The 16,788-nt window shown below is 45.6% G+C and overlaps 1 protein-coding gene across 9 annotated transcripts in view; it reads left to right on the plus strand.

The window, feature by feature from the left end:
- HFM1 (helicase for meiosis 1) overlaps window positions 1–11,053 on the plus strand; it is a 984,377-nt gene extending 973,324 nt beyond the window's left edge. For all 9 annotated transcript variants that reach the window (XM_063939911.1, XM_063939912.1, XM_063939910.1 and 6 more), the window contains 3 exons: window positions 6,405–6,504; window positions 6,620–6,750; window positions 8,740–11,053. In XM_063939911.1, the coding sequence (XP_063795981.1) occupies window positions 6,405–6,504; window positions 6,620–6,750; window positions 8,740–8,797 (289 nt within the window). In that variant the 3' untranslated portion in view covers window positions 8,798–11,053. The remainder of the gene's footprint in view (window positions 1–6,404; window positions 6,505–6,619; window positions 6,751–8,739) is intronic.
- The last annotated feature ends 5,735 nt before the right edge of the window (window positions 11,054–16,788 follow it).

A 16,788-nucleotide genomic window follows, 5' to 3' on the forward strand; every position in this document is an offset into this window, starting at 1 on the left:
TGACGCCGGAGTCCCGGTAAGCGGGTCCCCGGCGGGGATGGCGGCACAAGGGTGGGAGCGCAGCTCTGACAGGCTGCGCTCCGGAAGGCTTAGCGGCACACTGTGTACGGCGCTGTGAGGGGCGTCCTGGGCCAGCGCGATACCCTACACTGGTCAACCATAGCTTTCAAGGTCTAACCCACTGTTTGCTGCAAAAATTACCTCAGGCCAGTATAATCTTTAAGTGCGGGAACACGCGCCATTTCAGAGGGCCGGAGCTTCTCCTCAGAGCGGATCCAGCACTAACCGGCGCCATTTTCTCCCTGCAGACACACGCTGACAGGGAACGCTGTCCTCCACATAACTACACTGAGGTAAAAGGTGTTATAAAACTGGGGAGTGATATTATGTACTAGCTACCCTGTTAAGGTTACGCTAGTCAGCGGGGGTTTTATCTTTATAACAGCCTATAAAGGCGCGCTGTGGCTGGCTTCTTGTGCTCTGTGACTCTCTGATGATATTCTGGGAGGGGGGGGGGGGGGGACTGTGTTGACATTTTCCTGTGTATGTGTAATCCACTTTACCATGTTTAAGGTACTTTGTCCTGTACTGCAGAATGTATATCTTCTCCTGGGGAGTCTATACCATGCTCAAAACTACACATCTCCGGCTTCGGTGGCAGATTCCCCCTGGGGTGGCCTCCATAAGGTGTACTTTAAGGATATATAGCTTCCAATATAACCCATACTGGGTAGAATCCGCAGTTTTGAGAAGTGTGGTGTTTCAAATCCCACTGCTGTGCCTCTCACCCCATCTCCATATTCTAGAAAGCTTACACTTGCCCATATAATACATATATATGAGGGGTCCAACATATGTTTGAGGCTATTAGGGATGATATAATGAATGCCTTCCCACTGTGTAGGGCGTTGAACTCCTTATTTGGGAAAACCTGACTACACCCAGAGTTATTATCCACATCCCTATAGAGTGTCTAAATTGTCAAATATGGTTGTCTTACCTGTCCCTGGTACAACCTCCATAAAGGCTGATCACCTGTTGAGACTAATCTCTAATACTGTACACTGCTGCAGGTGTGACTCGGAGACCCACTTTTGCGTACATCTCTGGGGCTATTGTAACGTGGTCAGGCTCCTTACTTGATGATTTAGATTCTATGTGTAGAAGTGACTTGTACTTGTTTCTATGTCACATACAGGATTCTACAGGCTTCACGGCGAGACGCCATGAAGGAGATTGACCTGCATAACGCAGGGACCACTGCTCCGGCAGTTTCAACACGCAGGGGACGGTGGCTACACCAATGGACTGCGGATACAGAATCCGAGTAAGGTATGACAGGTCCGCCCTTCACAGGTAAGACCCTGTTGGGATGCACGGGATAAGTGATTATCCATTTCATCTGCAGGTAAGTCGGTATGTCTTCCTTCTGCAGCTGCACAGATCAGGAAATGATATCCTACACCTACACTGCAATTCCTTCGAACATGATTCCACATATTCCTCCACTTCCTTTAGAGGACGTTGGGGAATTCCAGAAAACCTGCGCCGCCAGGTTCCCAGGGACGGATTTCAAATTCGGCCTTTTTCAAACCTTTCGGTTTGTCGGTGGACCTCACTGCCTGGGGATCAGGCAGGTGGGAGCGAGACTAAAGAGATTCAGTAACACATCTGGGCGATATCCTGCCTAGACCCCTGGAAACAGTTCCCGCCTCACAGATTATTCAAATGAGGCTTACTAGCTTCTCAGGCAGAAAATGCACTACTGCTGGAAGCTATCATATCATTTGTCAAACTAATGCCATTATTCCAGTTCCACCTTAGTTACGTAACGGGTTACTTTCCAAACCTGGGGTCATTGATTCCCTCCTGGTGGGTGTTCAATTCAGGATGGAGTCTGGGAGTGGTGACCTCTACTCGAGATGTTGAGGAATTCCTGGTATCCCGGGATATCAGGGGTCGTACTTCACATTCCAATCTGGCCTCTCTAGGCCTATCTAGGGTTGCACTACAACTATGTCACTTCCAGTTCCAAACACTGAGCTTGGCTTCTACGCAACACCAGGGCTGTTCATTAGGGCCATGGCAGCCTTTATACTCCCGCTCCACAAACCAGGAGTGGATATAATTCCATATCTGGGCGACCTTAACATCCTCCAGGGAGATGTTGTTCTCTCAAATCAACTGTCCCGGGATCTCGGGTGGATTCTGAAGCTCCCAATTTCGCATTTGAAGGCAATAAGGAGGCTTTACTTCCTGGGGATGATTCTCAACACGGAAGTGCAGAGGGTGTTTCTACTGGTGAAGAAAGCATTGGTGTTCCAATCAATGGTCCGGGATGTCCTGATGCCAGCCCGGGTATCGTTTCGTCGGTGCATTCGCCTTCTGGGGAAGATGGTTGCCTACTGAGAGGCTCGACAGTACGGAAGATTCCTTGCACGGTCTTTCCCACTGGATCTCCTGGTCTTATGGGCTGTATCTCATCTTTACATGCACCAGCGGATACACCGGTTGCCGAAAGCCAAAATTTCACTCCTCTCGTGGCTGCAAACTTCTCACCTACTCGAGGGCCGCAGGTTCGGGATTCAGAATTGGATTCATCTAACCACAGATGCAAGTCTCAGGGGTTGGAAAGCAGTCGCTCAGGGGGAAAACTTCCAAGGAAAGCGGGTTCAGGTATCTCTCCTTCCAATAAACATTCTGGATCTGAAGGCCATGTACAATGACCTTCTACAAGCGGCACATCTTCTGCAAGATCAATCCGTTCAGGTTAAGTCGGACAACGTCACAGCGGTGTCCTACGTAAACAAGCAGGGTGGAACGAAGAGCAGGGCTGCAATGTCAGAGGTGACAATAATCCTCCTCTGGGCAGAGAAGCATGTGCGGGCGCTCTCAGCGGTCTTCATTCCGGGAGTGGACAACTGGGAAGCAGACTTCCTCAGCAGACACGATCTCCATCCAGGAGAATGGGGCCTCCACCTGGAGGTATTCGCAGAGGTAACAAGCCGATGCGGTGTACCTCAGATAGCCAAGATGGCCTCCCGCCTCAACGAGAAGCTTCGGAGATGCTGTGCCAGGTCACGAGACCCACAAGCAGTGGCGGTGGACGCCTGGTAACTCCGTGGGTGTTCCAGTCGGTGTATGTGTTCCCTCCACTTCCACTCATCCCATGGATTCTCAAGTTAATAAAAAGAACAAGAGTTCAGGCGATCCTCATTGCTCCAGACTGGCCAAGAAGTGCTTAGTACGTGGATCTTCTGGAGTTACTGCTGGAAGATCTGAGGCATCTTCCTCTTCGCGAGGACCTTCTACAACAGGGGCCGTTCGCTTATCAAGACTTACCACGGCTATGTTTGACGGCATGGAGGTTGAACGCCAGATCTTAGCTCGGAAGGGCATTCCAGACAAAGTCATTCCTACCCTGATACAGCCTAGGAAGGGGGTAACGTCTAAACATTACCATCACAATTGGAAAACATACATGTCTTGGTGTGAATCCAAGAGGACGGTTTCTCCTCTTTCTGCAAGCAGGTGTGGTTGTGGGCCTATGCTTAAGCTCCATAAAGGTCCAGATTTTGGCCTTGTCAATTTTCTTCCAGAAACAATTGGCTGCTCTCCCTGAGATTCAGACTTTCTTGATAGGGATTCTGCACATCCAGCCACCCTTTGTGCCTCCTACGGCACCTTGAGATCTTAATGTGGTGCTGCAGTTCCTGCAGTCGGATTGGTTCGAGCCTTTACGGGAGGTGAACATCAAGTTTTTTAACTTGGAAGGTGGTCACACTGTTGGCATTGGCATATGCTCGACGGGTGTCGAAATTGGGGGCATTGTCATGCAAGAGCCCCTACTTGTTTTTCCATGAAGATGGAGCTGAGCTCAGAATACATCAGCAATTTATTCCAAGGGTTGTGTCGGTTTTTCATATCACCAACCTATTGTGGTGCCAGTGGCTACTGACTCCTCAATTACCTCACAGTCCTTGGATGTTGTGAGGGCTTTGAAAGTTTCTGTGATGAGGACTTCTCGTCACAGGTAGTCGGACGCTCTGTTTGTCCTTTATGGTCCCAACATGGTTGGGTGTCCTGCTTCCAAGCAGACATTTGCTCGCTGGATCAGGTTTACAATCCAGCATGCTTATTCTACGGCAGGCCTGCCATGTCCAAGATCTGTTAAGGCCCACTCTACTTGTACAGTGAGTTGTTCCTGGGCAGCTGCCCGGGGTGTCTCGGCTTTACAGCTTTGCCGACCAGCTGCTTGGTTGAGGTGGAACACGTTTGCTGTACTTCTACAAGTTATATACTTCGGCATCTGAGGTCCTAAAGTTTGGTCACTCCGTTCTTTAGGATCCTCAGCACTCTCCCTCCCGTACTGGGAGCTTTGGTACATCCCCATGGTACTAAATGTAACCACAGCATCCTCTAGGACGTAAGAGAAAATAGGATTTTAATTACCTACCGGTAAATCCTTTTCTCTTATTTCTTCATGTTGCCTGCTGGTTAGAATGGTTTCTTCATGTTACCTGCTAGTTGACATGGTTTCTTCATGTTTCATGCGTTTTTGCATGATTTCTTCATGGTGCATGCTGGTTAGCATGGTTTCTCCATGTTGCATGCTGGTCAGCGTGGTTTTTCCGATTCGGTGTGGGCTGGTGTGAATCTCACCACTATCTGTATTTCCTTCTCTCGAAGTATGTCCGTCTCCTCGGGCACAGTTTGTAAACTGAGTCTGGTAGGAGGGGCATAGAGGGAGAAGCCAGCCCACACTGTTAAACTCTTAAAGTGCCAGTGGCTCCCAAAGGACCCATCTATACCCCAGGGTACTAAATGGAACCCCAGCATCCTCTACGGACTACGAGAAAAGGATTTACCGGTAGGTGATTAAAATCCTATTTTTTGGTTTGCTAACAAACCTGAATAGCTCCCTAAGTTATGTGGCATTGAGTAATGGAAAATGCTGTGTCAGGCATCATCTAAGTATATCCCATATTTGTTCAGTTGGGTTCAGATCTAGTGACTAAGGGCCTAATTCAGATCTGATCACTAGGCTGCTAATTTTGCTGTCCTGTGATCAGATAGTTGCTGCCTACAGAGAGAATGTAACTTCGCCGTGCAATGTGTGATCGCATGTGTAGCTGAGCTGCAAAAATCCACTTTGTGCAGTCTGTGCGCAACCCAAGACTTACTCCTCCAGTGCGATGAGAACGGCCAGATTGGGGCCAAAGCTGATGTCAGACACCCTCCCTGAAACCGCTTGGACACGCCTGCGTTTTCCCGAACACTCCCAGTAAACGCTCAGTTGCCACCCACAAATGGCCTCTTCCTGTCAATCACCTTGCAAACGCCCGTGCAATCAGATTTTTCGCACCATCCCATCACTGACCGGCGATGCCCGTTGTTGTTGTCCAACGTGCGTGCGCATTGTGGTATATACGCATGCGCTGTTATGACCTGATTGCCTGCTGTGCGAAAACGCACAACAGCGATCAGATCTGAATTACTCCCATAGAAAGGCCAGGACACATGCATTACATCAGTATCATGCTTCTTAATTGGTGGGAAGGCATTATCATCTGGAAGACATTCCTCCCATTAGGAAAGAAATACTGCAACATGAAATGAGCAAGATTTCTAGGTATCATTAAGTCGTGATTAGCATGAACCTTACCTTATATGGTACTGACTGCTCCTAAACTATTCCAGAAAAATGAGCCCAACAACATTATGGAACCATAAGAACCCTACATTGTTGGAAACAAGCAATCAGGGCTGTAAGTCAATTTAGGTTTGCATCACATTCACTCATCTCTTTAAGAATATAGTGAAAATTATTAATCTAACCATATTACCTTCCTCCACTACTCAGAAGTCCATTGTCTATGTTGTTTGTACCACTGAAATCGCAACCGTGCATTACTAGAAAGAGGTGTACTGTATCTAGACATTTGTGGAACGTGCGGCAAACTTTTGTAAGAGTCCCCATTTATCACCTAATGGTGAAAAGTGATAAACTCACATGGGACACTAGCAAAGATGGTGGGCCCTCCCAGCCACGGGCCCTGTAACAGCTCACCTCCTGAACTATGGTAGTTACTGTATGTCCTTATTTTCGGGTATTTTGAGCAGTATATACCCTGCGCCCTCATTATAATATCCTGCTCTGTGGCGTTTTTAATGGACTATTTCAGATTTAAAAGGTGGTAAAGTTTGTGTATAATGCCTCAAATGTGGATGTTCCCATTAGCCCCTTGTCATAGCTTTGTAATTTATATAAAAACTGTTAGTGCTATATTCTATGTTATTTAACCGGTATTGCATTTGGATCACTGTATTAATAATACAAATATTATGTTGCATATTCATGTCTGTATTTGCATCATACTGAAATAAATCATTTATCATTGTAGATATTCTCATTTAGGAATCAGTTCTGACATTAATATCCATAAATATGTACCTTCCTTGGGTACAGAAACATTAAATTACAGACAACATGGAAACAAAATTGTAAGTTCATACTTTTTTGTTTATATCCAACACACAAAATATCCAGGCAATTTTATTTGCTTGAGACATTTGTGCATTGCATTTTATACACTAACTCTACAAACTTTTGGTGCAGGACACTGCTCATAAAGCTGAACAATATTTGGGGAAGAGTGAATGTAGCCGTGAGTTCTCTACACTGAATTCCTCATACAAAGTCGGTAACCCTGGTGACTTTTTTGTCAATAATAATACAGGCCATGGAAGGTAAGGACACTTTTTTAATACATATTAATATAATTGTTGACCATGTACTTTTTAAAATAAATCAAAGGACATCAGTAGCACAAAAACTAGAAAGAATACATAAAGTCTATCACATTAGCAGATGTTTTTGGTTATCCATTTGGAGATTTGCCTCTACCCATTTAGTCAATGATTCTCCCCTGACTCCTGAATGGGCAATTTTCTGTATTCTGCTGCCTGGCATTAGGGGGCAGATGTATTAAGCCTGGAGAAGTGATATGGCAGTGATAAGTGCAGGGTGATAATGCACCATCCAATAAGCTCCAGTATGTAATTTGACAGTTAGGAGCTGACTGGCTCTTGCATTATCACCTTCCCCTTATCACTGCTTTATCACTTCTCCAGGCTTAATACATCTGCCCCTACAGTCTCAAAGGATGACATAAAGCTATTGTTTTTTCTACTGCCTGTAAAGGTATTTTGCACTTATGGATCCAGAGTCCTCCACTGTCTCTGGAGCTATTTAAGGGAAAAAAAAATTCTATTCCATATGGACTGGTTGGAGGTAGGGATGGCCATCGACCATCGATGAATCCAAATCATCGATGGTTTATGGTCGATGTCCCTCCATCGATGGTAAAGCCTAAACGAATATTATTATTATTATTATTTTTTGCAAGTTGACGGGACACAGAGCATAGATCCGCCCCCTGACATCCGCTAAGACCCTCCCCCATTTTTTATTGGCCAGCGGCCCAGCCAGAATCTTTCAGCAGGGGGCATCGAGTGGTGTAAATCATCAATGGTTTGCCATAGATGGGTTAAGAGCCCAGTGGCGCACCCAGGGGGGGTTTCCGAGCACCCGGAAACCCCCCTCCACTAAAAAAATTTTTTTTTTCTTTTTTTAGCTGCATGAGTATTATTAATGGCTGTCTAGCGTCCTCTGCAGCCTGCTGTCTTCCTGGTGGCACTTTTAAGTGCAAAAAAAGTTTACTTTATTTTAATTATAGTACATATATATCCATGTGCATACATATATACACATGTATATACATACATACATACATACATACATATAAACTCACACACATATGATATATATACATGTGTTTAGATACATGTACTGTATGTGTGTGTGTGTGTGTGTGTGTGTGTGTGTGTATATATATATATATATATATGTGTGCATGTTTAATATGCTATGTATATGTGTATATGTATGTGTGTGTGTGTATGTATTTATATATATATATATATATATATATACGGTATATATATGTGTAGATATGTATATATATACACACACACACACACACACATAGACACACTAGTTTTACGGACCCAGCATATAATGGGTCACCTCAGTCCCCACCCCCCGTGATTGGCTCCACCCAGTTCTGGAAACCCCCCCATGCAAATCCTGCGTTTGCCACTGGAGCCATTGATGGTTATCACCGATGGTGCCATCAATGGCAACCATCGATGGACAGCCCACCAATGGCCATCCCTAGTTGGCATTTCTTCAGAAGTAAGAGTCGTTGATTTGTTATAATGTACTGTACCTAGGTTTTCTACTTTTGTTATTGACTGTCTGCTTGTGGATATAACTTCTGTACTTATCTTCTTCCATAAAGAAAAAAAAATGTAAACAAAAATACAAACCCTTGAAAAACTATCTGATGTTAGAGCAGTCTCTATTATTAAGAGAATATTGTACAACTATGGAACAAGTCCATTTGGACAATTTGACAACATTTCTACTGGGAGACATTTGACTTTCTAGTTTATTTGCACTTTCTTTTTCTAGATTATACCTTTGTGTTTGATAAATAACAGCAGTGACACATGTTATCTACATAAGGTACTGTACTGCAGATACAGATATAGCATCTGTATATATACAGATATAGCAGATGTGTGCATACTTTTTCTATTGTTGCAGTGGAAGTATACAGTACATTTATGGTATTTTTCCATTTCAGTGAATGTAATTAATGGTTTGTTTTTCAGTGACAACCAGGATGAAGATACTCAGGCGTTTATTGGAATATTTGATGGAATTTTTTAAAAATACCAGAGATTTTACACCAAGTCATGTGGAGAAATGAATGTTCAGATTCAACTTTATACATTTTCCCAGTTCTTTTTCAAAATTGAACTTTACAGACAGTGTATTTTGCGCGTTACTATTATTTCTTTGTGAACGTCATTGTATTATACTGTGTATTTGTTGTTTTGTACATATTACCATATTTCACACTAGTCTATCTTTTATTCTTTTCAACGCTTCAGAAGGCTTAATTCCAGTGTTATTTTTGACTACTTTTTAGGTTGGAACATCCATGCAACTTTTTAAAACCTCGGCTCTAATGAAACATATAAAGTGAATAGTGGAAATGTTTATTTTAGAATCCTTCTGAAAGTATCACATATCACAATATTCTACATTTTGTGCAAATGACACTCTCAGGTTTAAAAACTCAATTACAGTTTAAATACTAACGTTAGGAAAACAGTTGGTTTTACTCCTTCAGTAATTAATCTGATAGGGATTATTTGAGAAAATGGAATATATAGAAAAAAACATATATTGCCTGTTAGTACATATTTGGGATAAATGTCATTTAAAGAGGTTATATATTTGGATGTTGTTTGTAATATATGGGCTGTGTTTATCTTTTTCACCGTGAAATTAAGGTGTATCACTTTATTCTAACTTCTCCTTCTCATTGCTCGTGTTCTCGTTCTGTTTACCTCTCATCAACCTTATTAGCATGCTGACAATATTTTGAACTGCATATTGAGGTGTGTCTGTCTTAGTGCATACTCTGATTTAGGGGTTTTGATCAAGTGTCAATGGTTAGTGGCCATTGATTGTTCATGGTCGATGGTTTCACCAACGATAGAAGAGGTATGGTGCTGCTTATTACTGACTAAGGTCGATGGTCATAAATCATTGATCATCTATGACGTGTGCCTCAATTGACAACCCTACTTTCATTCAGCAATGGCTGTACACGGATCAGACTCAGAGGGTTGGTATTGATATACCGGCACACAGGATCACGGCGGTCAGATTGGCGACAGTGGCATCCCGATGGTCAAAATCCTGATGGATCCTAGTATTTTAACCGTAACCCTAATCATAATCCTAACCCTCACGCAGCCTAACCCTAACTCACCCTAACCATCCCCTCCTGCAGCCTAACCCTATCCCTCCCCTCCTGCAGCCTAACCCTAACCCACCCTAACATCCCCCCTGCAGCCTAACCCTAGTGCCTAACTTTAAACCTAACCCCAGTACTTCCATCAGGATTCTAACTGTTGGAATACCGCTGTTGGCATTCTAAACATTGGGATCCTGACTATAAGGATATTAACTGCATTCTGACTCTTACAGTTCCTCCCCATCCCCTTCATCAAAGAAAGTTCCTACACCAATCATGAAGAAGGAGAAAACTCGCTTGTGATTGGTGAATGGATACCTTTTAATGTAAGGGATTGTGGTATACGGTGTGAACAGAGCATGACTGATAGCTCTTAATCTGATCTGTGGCAGTGCTATGGATTTTCAGCAAGCTAAAGAAGTTGTTAGCAATGTATGCAAAAATATAAGCAGATATTCCTGAAAAGAGGTGGTGATACCCAGTGAGTGACAAACATAAAGTATAAATAGAGGTGACGAGAGGGTGGGTGCTCACAACTGACCACTCCCATTAAAAGTACCAGGGCCCAAAACTTTTCATGGCAGCCCTGTATATATACACACAGGATTACATAATATTGTGAATATATATTGCAATGTACTGTACTTTTTTGTATAACATATTTAACAAAAGTAGCAGTTAAATATCCTTCTTTACAATGTGTTACCTACTTAGTGCTCTTTTCAAAAAGTTACCAGATACTATTAGAAAATAAACACAGCCAATTTACTGTTATTCAACTGTACTGTGAGCAATATATAATAAGTATCGCTATTAATTCTAATATAGACTAGCCTTGTCTTTATGCACAAAGCCGCAACTGTCTTTGTGGAATTAAACTTCTATATAAATTGCAATTACTAAAATCAATCAATGAAACCCATCTTTGGTATATTCATACATGCCGGATACATGCCATATACTGTATATGTATTTCCTAATGTGTCTGTTTATTTGAAACATCCATTTATTAAAATAGAATTGATAAGCATATTACTTTCATTGCTAGCATTAACATAGAAACACATTGTTCTAATTTTCACCTGTATCTAAATAAATAGTCATCTCACCACATGTATGCAACAGAAAACCACAATAAAGTAACTTTCAAGTGTTAATGTGTACATCTATTTCACTTTAAATGACGATTGGGTTTGGTGGGTTTAATAATCCTTCAGAATGCATGCTATAAATAAATCTAAGTGTGTAATATACTTGAAAAAAAACCTTTGGAATAATGGAATAAGTAACCCTGAAAAAATATTGTAAATTGTAATGTTTAAGCTCTTGTTATAAAACAGCAATAAGTTCTGAATTATGATACAATTTTCTACAATGGTTTTCAATGTTAATAACATGTTCAACGGTTTGTTTTAAGCATACATTTTAAACACACAAAATTTATAATCCTAAACAGCTGAAGGTTCTTTTCTCCAAATCAATAGCACTTTATTATATTAGATTCTTGTTTTTTAAGGAACATTTTGTAAAATTTTGATATGTTATCATACTTGATGCTCAAACATATTATTCTTGCAAGTCATTACTGTTACTGCCTATTAAGCCTGTTTATGCTCGCCTGATTGTAGTTAGACCTAAATGACACAAAGGTAACTGTAAGAAAGTCTGTACTCAGTGATCCTGTACCCAACTCATAAGCGAGCAAACTGTGCCAGAGTCTCTGAAGGAAAGTCAGTGGTGCATGCAGGGGGAGTTTCTGAGTAGCTAGACTCCTCCTGATGGACCAAAATACTTTCCAGAGACGGGGTCAGCCTTACCTCTGCACCAATCGCAGGTGCAGTTGGCGTTGCCACACCTACAGTACGTAGCTGCTCTTCAGACAGAGGGCTCTGATCAGCAGGGCTCTTTGCACTGGATACAGATGGCCACGGCAGCAGCATCTCTGCTCACATGCCATCTGTCATCGGACTCCGGCGGTGAGCCTCCTCCTCTCTTCAGCCCTTCGTTTGTTTAAGTATGCTATGTGTATGTTTGTAAGTACTGTATGCTGTGTGTGTAATATATATATATATATATATATATTTCTCTTACGCCCTAGAGGATGCTGGGGTCCATATTAGTACCATGGGGTATAGACGGGTCCACCAGGAGCCATTGGCACTTTAAGAGTTTAATAGCGTGGGCTGGCTCCTCCCTCTATGCCCCTCCTACCAGACTCAGTTTAGAAAATGTGCCCGGAGGAGCCGGTCACAGCTAGGGGAGCTCTACAGAGTTCTCTTGGTAAAGAGTAATTTTTTCTTTCTTTTCAGGTTTTTTATTTTACAGGGAGGCTGTTGGCGACAGCCTCCCTGCAGCGTGGGACTGGGGGGGAGCAGTGTCTGCCCCGCGGGGTCTTGAGCCACTGCTCCCGCTGACTGGATGTTGGCTCCAGAGGGGTATGATCGCGCCCCGCCGCAGGGGAACGCTCGCCCTGGCAGCAAGCCACCACCCCCTCAGAAGCTGAAGTGTGGCGAGTCAGTCACTGTCCCCCCTTGCAAGCAGGGGGACAGTGTGAAGAGGGCGGCTACAGGGTCAGGAGCGCGGTTGTTCCCACACCCCTGGAAGGCTCAGCGGTACCTTGGTGCGGCGCTGGGAGGGAGCGCCCTGTGCCAGCTCCGGACCCTACACTGGTTTTTTTCAGCATGTCGGGGGCTGCGGACCCAGGTCAGCAAATTCCTTCGGGTCAGTATAATCTTCATGTGAGCAGGAAGACAGCGCCATTGAAGGGGACGGAGCTTCTCCTCAGAGCGGACCTAGCAGCGTTCAGCGCCATTTTTCCTGCCTGCAGTCACGGTTCACTGGATCCAGGTCCCTCCAGAGCTTTCTCCAGCAGTCTGTATGGTACCAGGGGGCTGTAGAAGGGAGGGGAGGCTGCTTAAAGGTTGTGTCACCTATTAAAGGACACAGTCAGCGCTTGGCAGGGACTCCCTTTACCTGAAAAGCGCTGTGTGTGAGTTGGCTCCAATCTCTGTGTCTCTCTGCCATTCTTGGGTGGGGAAACTCTGTCCTCATAATACCCTGTGTGTTGGTGGGGTGTTTGATTGTGTGTGCAACATGTCTAGAGACACTGTTTCATATGCTGCAGAGGATTTGTCTTCCCAGGAAGACTCCATTCCATGTAATCAGGATTGCACTGTTTTAGCGCAGATCCCAGCTAGAGAGCCAGAATGGTTAGTCTCTCTGAGGGGGACTATTTCTCAGATTTCTGATACGGTGGCTAGGACTGAGCATGCCACTCAGGTCCTCCAGTCCTCTATGGTGGTATGGTCTGATTCTGCCTCCTCGGGGTCCCCTGCGGTACATTCTCATAAACGTGCGCTTGCAATTATGCAGGATGACACGGACACCGACTCTGACGCTGCAGACGGTGATGGTGATGTGTTGCAGGGGGCTGCATCACTAGCCAAGGGGGTGCAGTTGATGATTGAGGCTGTTAGGGATGTTTTACACATTTCAGACACAGCGCCGGAACAGGTGGAGGAGGCCTTCTTCACAGATAATAAGAAGCCCCCCTCACTTTCCCGGCATCCAAAGAATTGAATGCTATCTTTGAAAAGGCATGGGAAACTCCGGAAAAGAAATTCCAGATTCCCAAGAGGGTGTTGGTGGCTTTTCCCTTCCCAGAGGAAGATAGGAAGAGATGGGAGTCCCCGCCGATAGTCGACGCCTCTGTATCCAGGCTGTCCAAACAGGTAGTTTTACCGGTCCTGGATCTACCGCGTTAAAGGACCCGGCAGATCGCAAGGTGCATGCTACGCTGAAATCCATTTACACGGCTTCTGGGGCTTTATTGCGGCTTGCCATAGCCTGTGCTTGGATTGCTAAAGCTATTGCCAGGTGGTCGATCACTCTGCAGGAGGAAAGGTGACGTTGATTTGTTTTTACGTAATATTCAGGATTCTGCAGGGTTCCTGGTGGATTCCATGACGGACCTGGGTTCCATGGCTGCGAGGATCTCCTCCATGTCAGCCTCAGCTCGCAGAGGTCTCTGGCTGCGCAACTGGTCTGCGGACGCGGAATCCAAGAAGTGTGTGGAAGGCCTTCCGTACAAAGGTCAGGCTCTCTTTGGGGAGGCGCTGGATGCGTGGATTGCCACGGCTACCGCGGGTAAGTCTCCTTTTCTCCCCTCAGCTGCACCGGCTACGAAGAAGCCCTTTTCATCTAACACGTCACAGTCCTTTCGGGCCTCAAGGCCTAGAAAGAATAAGCCTTCGAACACCTTCTTCAGAGGTGGTCATGCCAAAGGAAAGAAGCCCGCTCCCGCAGTTCCCAGACCCAGAAGCCCGCTTCTGATACTCCTAAGTCCTCCGCATGATGGTGGACAGCTAGGCCTGGAAGGAGGTCAGGTGGGGGCAAGACTCCGGGAGTTCAGCCACGTCTGGGTGTCGCCGGGTCTGGACCCCTGGGTTCTGGACATAGTGTCCAGGGGGTACAGATTGGAGTTTCAAGATCCCCTGCCTCACCGTTTCTTCAAGTCAGGCTTACCAGCGCTGCTGGCGGACAGGACAATTCTTCTGGAGGCCATCGGGAAATTGGTGGTGTCAGGTCATTGTTCAGGTCCCTCTTTAGCAAAGGAACAAGGGTTATTATTCAAACTTTTTTGTGGTACCGAAACCGGATGGTTCGGTACGGCTTATTCTAAATTTAAAATCTTTGAACCCTTATCTCAAGGAGTTCAAATTCAAGATGGAATCTCTGAGAGCTTTCATTTCAGGGCTGTCGGAGGGGGAGTTCCTGGTGTCCCTGGACATCAAGGATGCTTACCTTCACATTCCCATTTGGGCGCCGCATCAAGCTTATATCAGGTTTGCGCTGATGGACGATCACTATCGGTTCCAGGCGCTGCCGTTTGGCCTCTCCACAGCACCAAGGATCTTCACCAAGGTGATGGCGGAGATGATGGTTCTCCTCCGCAAACAGGGGGTGAACATAATTCCATATCTGGACGATCTCCTGATCATGGCGTCATCCAGTGAGAGTTTGTTGCGGTCCATCGCGCTCACGACACAGCTGCTCAGGAAGTACGGTTGGATCCTGAACCTTCCGAAGTCTCATCTGGAGTCGACAAGGCGGCTGTCTTTCCTGGGAATGATCCTCGACACGGAGGTGCAGAGGGTATTTCTCCCGGCGGAGAAAGCGTTGGTGATTCAAACAATGGTCCGGGATGTCCTACGGCCTACCCGGGTATCGGTTCATCAATGCATACGCCTTCTGGGGAAGATGGTTGCCACCTACGAGGCTCTGCAGTATGGCAGGTTTCATGCTCGACCTTTTCAACTGGACCTCTTGGACCTGTGGTCGGGCTCTCACCTACACATGCACAAGAGGATACGCCTGTCTCCGAAAGCCAGGATTTCACTCCTCTGGTGGCTGCAACTTCAACACCTTCTGGAAGGGAGAAGGTTTGGAATTCAAGACTGGATCCTGTTCACCACAGATGCAAGTCTAAGAGGTTGGGGAGCGGTCGCTCTGGGGGAAACCTTTCAAGGAAGATGGTCGGATCAAGAGTCACTTCTCCCAATAAACATCCTGGAACTCAGGGCCATTTACAACGCCCTTCTGCAAGCAGCACACCTTCTACAGGATCAGGCTGTTCAGGTGCAGTCGGACAACGTGACCACAGTGGCCTACATAAACCGACAAGGCGGAACGAAGAGCAGAGCTGCCATGGCGGAGGTGTTAAAAATCCTCATCTGGGCAGAAAGTCAAGCGGAAGCAGACTTCCTCAGCAGACACGATCTCCATCCAGGGGAGTGGGGCCTCCATCCGGAGATGTCGAGGAGGTAACCGGTTGGTGGGGGGTTCCTCATATAGACATGATGGCCTCCCGCCTCAACAAGAAGCTACGGAGGTACTGTTCCAGGTCAAGAGACCCACAGGCAGTGGTGGTGGGCGCACTGGTAACACCTTGGGTGTTCAAGTCGGTGTATGTGTTGCCTCCACTTCCTCTGATACCAAAGGTTCTTCAACTCGTGAGAAGAACAAAGGTTCTGGCAATCCTCATTGCTCCGGACTGGCCAAGGAGGGCTTGGTACGCGGATCTGCTGGATCTTCTGTTGGAAGATCCACGGCCGTTACCTCTTCGGGAGGACCTGCTTCTGCGGGGGCTGTTCGCTTATCAAGACTTACCGTGGCTTCGTTTGACGGCATGGCAGTTGAACACCAGATCTTAGCTCGGAAGGGTATCCCGATTGAGGTCATTCCTACCCTGATACATTTGGAAGAAATATGTTTCTTGGTGTGAGGCCAAGAAGTTTCCGGCGGTGGAGTTTCAATTTGGACGTTTTCTCCTTTTCCTGCAAGCAGGGGTGGATATGGAGCTGAGACTGGGCTCCATCAAGGTCCAGATCTCTGCTTTGTCCATCTTCTTCCAAAAACAATTGGCTGTTCTTCCTGAGGTTCAAACCTTTTTGAAAGGGGTTCTGCACATCCAGCCTCCCTTTGTGGCGCCTACGGCTCCATGAGATCTTGATGTGGTGTTGCAGTTCCTACAATCTGCTTGGTTTGAGCCTTTACAGGAGGCTGATCTCAAGTTTCTTTTGTGGAAGGCGGTCACTTTGTTGGCCTTGGCTTCTGCACGACGTGTGTCGGAATTGGGGGCTTTATCTTGTAAAAGCCCCTATCTGATCTTCCATGAAGACAGGGCAGAACTTAGGACTCGTCCACGGTTTCTACCTAAGGTTGTGTCGGCTTTCCACATCAACCAACCTATTGTGGTGCCAGTGGCTACTGACTCCTCAATTACTTCAAAGGCCTTGGATGTAGTGAGGGCTTTGAAGATTTATGTGATGAGGACGGCTTGTCTCTGTTTGTCCTATATGATCCCAAGAAAATTGTGTGTCCTGCCTCTAAG

Source organism: Pseudophryne corroboree, chromosome 9, assembly GCF_028390025.1.
Source record: "Pseudophryne corroboree isolate aPseCor3 chromosome 9, aPseCor3.hap2, whole genome shotgun sequence".
In the NCBI taxonomy this organism is placed as follows: domain Eukaryota; kingdom Metazoa; phylum Chordata; class Amphibia; order Anura; family Myobatrachidae; genus Pseudophryne; species Pseudophryne corroboree.